The sequence below is a fragment of the Lactuca serriola genome, chromosome 3 (assembly GCF_051521515.1).
Source record: "Lactuca serriola cultivar US96UC23 chromosome 3, Lser_US96UC23_V15, whole genome shotgun sequence".
Lineage (NCBI taxonomy): Eukaryota > Viridiplantae > Streptophyta > Magnoliopsida > Asterales > Asteraceae > Lactuca > Lactuca serriola.
In genome coordinates, this window is record NC_136410.1 from 49626198 (window position 1) to 49635149 (window position 8952).

The following is an 8952-nucleotide window of genomic DNA, read 5'->3' on the forward strand; positions in this document are numbered from 1 at the left end:
AGTGAGAAAACATGAGCTACATCCATGGATTTTCTCTAATAGCAGAGATGAAATTTTTTTCTTATGTAAGAGCCTGAGAATGTCATGGGCATGAGCAAGCCCAGTTCGTTTTTGGATCCCATTTCGTTGGCACGATATCACATATGATAACTTCATATCCACCATTGCTTAAATATTCTTTCATTGTTTAAATATTCTTTAGTGTTAGAGAAAATATATAATTTAAGCACAATCATGATTAATACCATGAAAAAGCTAGAGGAACAAAGGGTATTGCTTATACTTACCATTGTCTTTTTCCATGCCTACATTTTCACCAAGAAAATGACTCAATTAGATGATGACATATACATATTCTGTAAAATTATAATGGCTAATGTCCCTATCTTGACAAAAGATTCAACTGGAGTCTGTAGGAGTCCAGTTGTAGGTGGAGGTCCTTGTTTGAAGTATGGACTTCAACTGATTTCCCATACATTTCATCCAACAGGTGGAGGTCATTGTTTATGAGCATTGCTTGTAAGAACTTGACTACTACAATGAAAAGGTTAAGTGAGGTTTGAATCAAGAAACTATACAATATGAGTTCCCTCCAGAACTGAAGAAGCCATAAACTAGGGGTTTACATGGATCAAAAGACTTAAGATTTAAAGAAAAATATTTCACCCATATGACTCTGTAAAAGGTAAAAGTTTTGTAATATATTTTGTGTAATAACAACTATACAAAAAAGATAGATTATTATGCATTAATGTTATATGGTGAAGTAAAAATAGCCTTGATTAACACATACCTTGCAATTAGTGAAGAGAAAGTGACCCTAATGCTTGTGGAACTTCACAATATGCATAAAATTTACATGTATTTAGAAGCATCTAGTACCTAGCAAAGAAGCTAAACTCATTTCAGCTGCAAATCTAAACACCGAAAGTCATATTGAACTACAACTTATAAAATACCTATATACGCAAAGGGAAATTAGAAAATACAACTTACCCATTGACACTTGTATTTCTTGAAACCTTCATTAAACCTGCAACCAAACCAAACCAACAGAAAAAACAGTAAATGTTACATGAAATTACCATGTTCTTTGATTTGTTTACAACCTTCGCAAACAGATACAAACAAATAAAAACAAAATCAACATCAGAGGGGATGTCAAAACCTAGCAACCTTCATTACGGTGTTTCTTCATCTCCCATTCCTCGTTCTCCTATCTTAATCCTTCAAAACCAATGAAGATAATTATGGCTTCAAAACAGGAAATGTATCTGAAAAGGATCGAGAGAAGGGGGTTTATAGGGGATTGATTGAGAGAAAGGGGACTGATTGAGAGCAAAAGGGGATGGATTTAAGGGTGTCACCGGGATGAGGGTCCGGTGGTTGTTGCTAATTTGCGTGAGTTTTAAAACAAAACTTGGCCAGGTGCGATTATGTGTGTAGGCGTCTTGAGTTTTTAGAGAGAGACGACTGGTGCCATGGTGGTGTTGGGGGGGAAGTAACAACAAGGTTGAAAAATAAGAAGCAGTGATATATTTTAGGTTCTCCAGGTGGTGAGACAACATATATATGGGAAGCCGACGCAGATTCGAGAGATAGGCGCCTAGATTGGGGGAAGGGGTGCGATCTTTATAAGTTCCCATTTGACTGGCGTAGACCTCGGAAAGTTTGAAATTTGAGCGTTCCACAATATATGGTCTTTGATTTATGCATAAATGACTTGCAACCTTAGCTTTTAAAAAAATCTTGAACGAGTCTTTTCATTTTTAAAAAATAAAAAATAATAATAATAAGAAATATAAAATTCACTATGCATAAATTATTGTAATTAAAGCTTAATGGTTTGAACATCTTAAATCTATTTTTAGAAATAGTAAGATTTGTATAATAATATAGTAAGATATATATATATATATATATATATATATATATATATATATATATATATATATATATATATAGGGTTAGGTTATATTGTTCTAACTATCTATTGTGTGCATGTAGGATTGATTCTGGACCAACCATTTTAGTTATTTTAACAAAGTAATTAATGCATGTTAAATGTTACAAATATAATGAGCATTAATTAGAACTTCAGCATTTAATATGCATTAATTACTTTCTTAAAATAACTAAAATGATTGGTCCAGGATCAATCCTACAAGCACACAATAGACAGTAAAAACATTTGAACCTAACTCTCTCTCTCTCTATATATATATATATATATATATATATATATATATATATATATATATCCCTACTATAATAAAAAAAAATAGGTTTATTCTCTATTTGACACGTGTCATCTTATTAGACATTCTAATTAATGTAATGCCATTAATTATCCATTTCAAATTTCAAATTTTAAAATTTTCATTTTAATTACATTAAATTAATAATATTATAATGAAAATTATAATAAAATTAATACAAATTATAAGGTAATATAATTTCACATATTTATATAAATCAACGATTATAATTTCATATAGCTAAAAAGTATCTCTTAATTAATAATTTATTTAAAATAATTGATTAATAATTTTAAGAAGTTACTATTAAAATTTAATTAATTTTGTAACCGTGGTTTCCACGAGTTATAAACTAATATATATATATATATATATATATATATATATATATATATATATATATATATATATATATATATATATATAGAGAGAGAGAGAGAGAGAGAGTTAGGTTCAAATGTTTTTACTATCTATTGTATGACTGTATGATTGATTCTGGACCAATCATTTTAGTTATTTTAAGAAAGTAATTAATGCTTATTAAATGTTGAAGATGTAATTAATACCTATTATATCTTCAACATGTAATATGCATTAATTATTTTTTTTAAATAACTAAAATGATTGGTCCAAAATCAGTCATACATGCACACAATAGATAGTGAAAACAAAATAACCTAACCCTATATATATATATATATATATATATATATATATATATATATATATATATATATATTGCTTAATGAAAGAGGGTTTCATGGGAAAATTCACACGCTTACATGGTATCAGAGAGAAAAACTAAAGCTCCTACTTTTTCTCATTATCCTCGTTTACCCTAGCCGCTCATACAGTTTTCTTCTCCTTCTCCTTCTTCTTTCTTCTTCTCCTGCTTGCTTCTGCTTCCTCTTTAAGCAATCATGACTAGCACCCCTCCCTCATCTACTATTGCAGACAAACCCACCACTACGATCAACATAAAAAACGCAGTTCCTCTTGTTCTCGATCTTGATCGTATGAATTACGATATATGGCGTGAATTGTTCGAAACTCACTACATTGGCTACATGTTTTCGATCACCTTCACCTTCAACAGAAAAGTCTCTTGCTCCCTTCGATGAATGGATAGGTTTGGATTCCATTGTGAAATCATGGATTTACAGCACTCTTTCTCAATCTCTTTTGCACATGATTCTCAAAAAGAAAAACACTGCCTCCGGAGTTTGGAACGATCTTGAGAAGTTGTTCCGAGATAACAAAGACTCCAAATCAATTCAGCTTGATAACGAAATCCGTAATATCACTATCGGTGACTCCTCTATCACTGACTATTGCACCCATATCAAATCTCTTGCGGATTTGCTCGAAAATCTGGACAATCTGTTCCCAAAAAAGAATCTCGTCGCCTACACCATTAACGGCTTGTCACCGAAGTTTCACTATATCACTACCACAATTCGTCATCGCAGCCCCTTAACCACCTTCATGAAAACTCGTTCCATGTTACTTGTCAAAGAACAACATATGCTTCAGGATCAACAAAAGCATGTTAGCTTTTGCAGGAGTGACAATGCCTTTTTCACCAATTAAGAAACAGGGAACAGGAAAGTAGACTTAACAGGGGACAAAAACAGGACTATCACAGGGAAGGGTAAAATCAGAATAATGCAGAGAAGTAATTAAACAGGGAACAACAGAGCAATCTGGGCAAAAGATTATACTTTTATTCACAATCAAAGTGAAAGAAAAACACACACAGGGACTAACCATCAACGTACATCATGCCCTTTTTAAAGTAGACTAATGCAGAAAATAAGGAACTGACTCCACTACCACCTAAAGACCAGGACCACTTAGTCCATATTCATATTGACTTATTCCATTCAAATACTACAAAAAAAACACGTGCAAAGACTAAAACTTTTATCACGACTCTGAATTACTTTAACATTTTTCCCCCTAATTCAGAGTTGACCACTTGCTTGACTCCAATCAGACTGCACATCTCCTCATGTTTCACTTTTGCCATTGCTTTGGTGAGAATGTCAGCTTTTTGGTTCCTGTTGCATATATGTTTCACTATTATCTCACCATTCTCCACACATTCTCTAATAAAGTGAAACCTTATGTCTATGTGCTTACTTCGTCCATGAAACACCAGGTTCTTCATGAGGTCAAGGGCTGATTGATTATCTACATACAAGACTACAGGAGGTATGTTTTGACCAGTTAAAGTAGTGAGAAGGCGGCGCAACCAGATGCCTTGACACACTGCCATTGTAGCTGTAATGAATTCAGCCTCACAAGAGGATAGTGCCACTACTCCTTGTTTCTGTGATGCCCAAGTGACCAGATTGCCATTCACATAAAAAGTCATCCCTCCTGTGCTTTTTCTATCAATTTCATCATTTCCCATATCACTATCAGAATATCCGGTGATAGTGATTTTGCTTTCTCCTTTAGTGTAGACTATCCCATAATTTAAAGTGCCCTTCACATATCTTAGTATCCCCTTCACTGCCTGGAGGTGTTTCATGGTTGGTCTCTCCATAAATCGACTAACTACACCAACTGCAAAGCTTATATCCAGGCGAGTGTGAGTTAGATACCTGAGACCTCCTACTATGCTTTTGTATTCTGTGGGGTTTACAAGTTCCCCATCTTCATTCTTCTTCAACTTCACCTTGTGTTCCATTGGACTTTTAGTGGGGTTGCACTCCAGCATACGGGTCTTGGAAAGAATGGTTCTGGCATATGCTTCTTGCTTCAAAGTGATGCCTGATTCATGTTGACTTACCTCAATTCCAAGATAGTAAGTCAAAAGTCCAAGATCACTCATCTCAAACTTGGCATTCATTTCCAATTTGAACCTTTTCACGTCTTCTTGGCAACTTCCTGTGACCAGTAGGTCATCTACATACACTCCAACTATCAGGGTTTCACCTTCCTTTTTCCTAGTGTACACAGAGTATTCTTGAAGACACCTCGTGAATCCCAAACTCTTCAAGTAATTATCTAAACAAGCATTCCAAGCCCTGGGTGCTTGTTTCAACCCATAGAGGGCCTTTGACAACTTGTACACTTTGTTAGTGTCACCTTTCTTCTCGTAACCTTCAGGTTGTGTAACATAGACTTCCTCTTCCAATTTCCCATTCAAGAAGGCTGATTTCACATCAAGATGATGCACATGCCAACCGTTAGAACCTGCAAGGGCTAGGATGACACGTACCGTTTCAATTCTCGCCACTGGTGCAAATACTTCATCATAGTCTATTCCCTGCTTTTGAACATAGCCTTTTGCGACAATTCTTGCCTTGTGTTTCACGATCTTCCCACTTGGATCCCTTTTTACTTTGAACACCCACTTCAAGCCAATTGCTTTTCGTCCCTTTGGAAGATCAACCAGGGTCCAGGTTTTATTTTTCTCGATCGAGGCTATTTCCAAGTTCATAGCATTGACCCATTCCTTAATTTTTCGTGCTTCTGTATATGTGGCAGGTTCCTCATCGTCGTGAATCATCATCAGCTATTTGGTACTCTCATACAAATCCGTGAGTAGCCGATAGCGCTTTGGAGCGCCACCACCTGTCGAGCTCGAAGCAGTACTGGGGGAGTCGTCTTGCGATACTGGCACATTTGGCGTAATTGGGGAATTAGGAGTCGATGGTAGGTTTGAGTGCAGATCAAGTGGGCTTAATTGTGGGTCCATTAATTGGTTAGTGGGCTGAGACCCACTTGCGTTCCAGTCCATATTTATTTGGGGCATTTGATGTGTGTGATCATCTGGAGTGCAAGGCGTAGACCCAATTTCAACGTCATTGACTTCGTCGAGGTCAAACCCTGCGATGGTGAAGCTGATCCCTGGAATCCTTTTGATTCTTCTCGTCTCTTCCCACGGCCAAGTCTTAGTTTCTTCAAAGACAACGTTTCTGCTCACATACATCGCACTTGTGTCGGGATCCAATAGCCGATACGCCTTCGTTCCTTTCTCAACTCCAAGATGTACAAGCCTTTTACTTCTATCTTCTAATTTCTTTAGATGACTCCTTTCAATTAGCATGTGTGCGAAATACCCTGAGATGTTCTACATGTGGTTTCCTCCCAGTCCACATTTCATATGGAGTAGTTTCTTTCAAAGCTTTGGTGTTGACCCGGTTCAGCAAGTATACCGCATGATTCACGGCTTCACCCCATAACACATCAGGAACATTCATCGACTTCAAGCTACTCCTTACCATCTCCACAATCGTCCTGTTCCGTCTCTCCACAACTCCGTTTTGTTGTGGGGAGTATGGAGCGGTATAATGGCGTGTCAAACCAGTCTCACTGCAGTATGAAGTGAATTGATTTGAAACAAATTCACCTCCTCGATCCGTTCTCAAGACTTTGACCTTCTCACCTGTTTCAGTTTCAACCTTTGACCTGAAATTCTTGAAGACTTGAAAAGCTTCTTCTTTTGTCTTTATGAGATACACCCACATCACTCTACTATAGTCATCAACAAGCAACGTGAAGTACCTGTTTCCAGCGGGTGTAGGAGGTGAGACCGGTCCACACAAGTCACCATGTACTAGCTCCAACCGTTTCTTTGCCCTGTAACTTGCTTGTGAAGGGTAGGAATTTCGTGATTGCTTTCCTACCAGCCAACCTTCACATGGCTGATTTGGGATGAGTATCTTTGGCATTCCTTCAACTATCTTCTTATCTGACATGAGTTTTAGCGAGTGAAAGTTTACATGGCCCAACCTAGAGTGCCAAAGCCACGAAGGTTCACTGATTTCAGCAACTAAACACACTGACTTCACCTCTTCCAACTCGATCTTGTAAAGCCGGTTTGGAGATCTCTGGACCCTCATTAACAGCCTTCCTGCAGTATCATGCACCCATAAGAATGGATCTTTTATTCTAATCTCATCTCCACCTTCTGCTAGTTGTCCTAGACTTATTATATTGTTGCATAAGTCTGGGACATAATAAACCTCTTCAAGTTTTCGGTGTTCTCCATTTTTTACATTGAAAGACAATCTTGCCCTTGCCTTCAATCTTGACTCTAGACTCATTCCCAAACTTCACATAGCCTTGAATTTTTTTCATCCAGCTCTCTAAATTTGCACTTGTCCCCAGTCATGTGGTTGCTGGCCCCTGTGTCCAGATACCACATATTTGATTGCTTCACTGTATCCCCTTTTGTCTTCAATGGTGGGTTTATATTTTCTTCATTTAGGAAGACTTCACCAGTTGCTACAGCTTCATCAAAAGATGCCAATAATAGTGCTGGTTCGTTGTCGAACTGTTCTTGAATCAAGTTATTCACTTGATTTCTTTCACGCCTTGGATTCTTGCATTCAGCAGCATAGTGACCAAACTCCTGGCAATTGTAGCACTGGACTCCACTTTTGTCTTGGCTGCTGGATTGACCCAGTTTTTCTTCTTTCTGGTGGTGTGATCCGTTTCTGCCTCGACCACCACAACCACCATAATTGCCGCCCCTGCTACGACCTCTACCCCGTACTCGTGAGCCTCCAAACCCACCACGGTTTCCTTTGTGAGTGTGCTTAGAGTCATCTTCAGCCTTCTTCTTATTTCTTTCAGACCATTCCTGGTGGGTCAATAGAAGTTTCTTCTCATCAATTTCACCATGCCCTTTCATGCGTTCTTCATGGGCCTTTAATCTTCCCACTACTTCTTCAACTGTCATCACAGTCAAATCTCCAAATTGTTCCAGTGTAGAAGCAATCTGAAGGAACTTAGATGGAACCGCTCTTAGTAGCTTCTTCACTACATATTCTTCTTCCATGGTGTCACCCAAAGCACGCATGGTGCTTACTATATTGTTCACCTTCACAGTGAAATCATCTACACTTTCTGACTCCTTCATATTCAAGGCTTCAAATTCTGCTTTTAAAGTCTGAATTCTTGCTGTCTTCACTCTATCTGCTCCTAAGAACATGGTCTTCAAAGCTTCCCATGCTTCTTTGGCTGTTTTCTTCTCAGCCAATGAAAACAATAGGTCTTCAGGTATGCCTTGATATATTGCTGCTAGGGCCATCTTATCCTTCTTGACTTCTACAATGGTGTTGGATGTTCTAGGTTCCACTGCATCCCACACTCCCTGAGCTTGCATGAAGACCCTCATTTTTATGGCCCATGCAGAGTAATTACTTCTTGACAGCATCGGGTAATGAAGAGTGACCATACCATCTTTCTCACCATTTCCATTGTTCCCTGTCATCTCTTTACGTGGTTGGTACTTTGGCATACACCAGGTTTATGCTCTGATACCAAGTGTTAGCTTTTGCAGGAGTGAAAATGCCTTTTTCACCAATTAAGAAACAGGGAATAGGAAAGTAGACTTAATAGGGGACAAAAACAGGACTATCACAGGGAAGGGTAAAATCGGAATAATGCAGAGAAGTAATTAAACAGGGAACAACAGAGCAATCTGGGCAAAAGATTATACTTTTATTCACAATCAAAGTGAAAGAAAAACACACACAGGGACTACCCATCAACGTACATCATGCCCTTTTTAAAGTAGACTAATGCAGAAAATAAGGAACTGACTCCACTATCACTTAAAGACCAGGACCACTTAGTCCATATTCAGATGGACTTATTCCATTCAAATACTACAAAAAAAACACGTGCAAAGACTAAAACTTTTATCACAACTCTGAATTACTTTAACAAAGCA

At 37.5% G+C, this 8952-nt stretch overlaps 1 protein-coding gene and 1 long non-coding RNA gene across 3 annotated transcripts; one reads left to right on the plus strand and one right to left on the minus strand.

Annotated features, from left to right (window-relative positions):
• Window positions 1–256: 256 nt before the first annotated feature.
• Window positions 257–1650, minus strand: LOC145094408 (uncharacterized). Of its 2 annotated transcripts, none has more exons than XR_013703333.1 (4): window positions 1177–1650; window positions 997–1033; window positions 794–882; window positions 257–534 (listed from the first exon to the last, which is right to left on the minus strand). It is a non-coding gene; the product is annotated as an uncharacterized LOC145094408 (long non-coding RNA). The 2 variants fall into 2 exon arrangements; XR_013703332.1 differs by having other exon boundaries at window positions 794–894.
• Window positions 1651–3178: 1528 nt separating this feature from the next.
• Window positions 3179–3848, plus strand: LOC145095231 (uncharacterized). The gene is made up of 2 exons (XM_079033147.1): window positions 3179–3272; window positions 3355–3848. Exons 1-2 carry the CDS (start codon window positions 3179–3181, stop codon window positions 3846–3848), a joined length of 588 nt encoding a protein of 195 aa, XP_078889273.1.
• Window positions 3849–8952: the final 5104 nt, after the last annotated feature.

Bases quoted from the DNA above. Each gene is read 5' to 3' on its own strand.
- LOC145095231 (XM_079033147.1), top strand. From the start codon at position 3,179: ATGACTAGCACCCCTCCCTCATCTACTATTGCAGACAAACCCACCACT. The intron at 3,273-3,354 runs GTATGAATTACG...CACCTTCAACAG, and splicing joins TCTTGTTCTCGATCTTGATC to AAAAGTCTCTTGCTCCCTTC.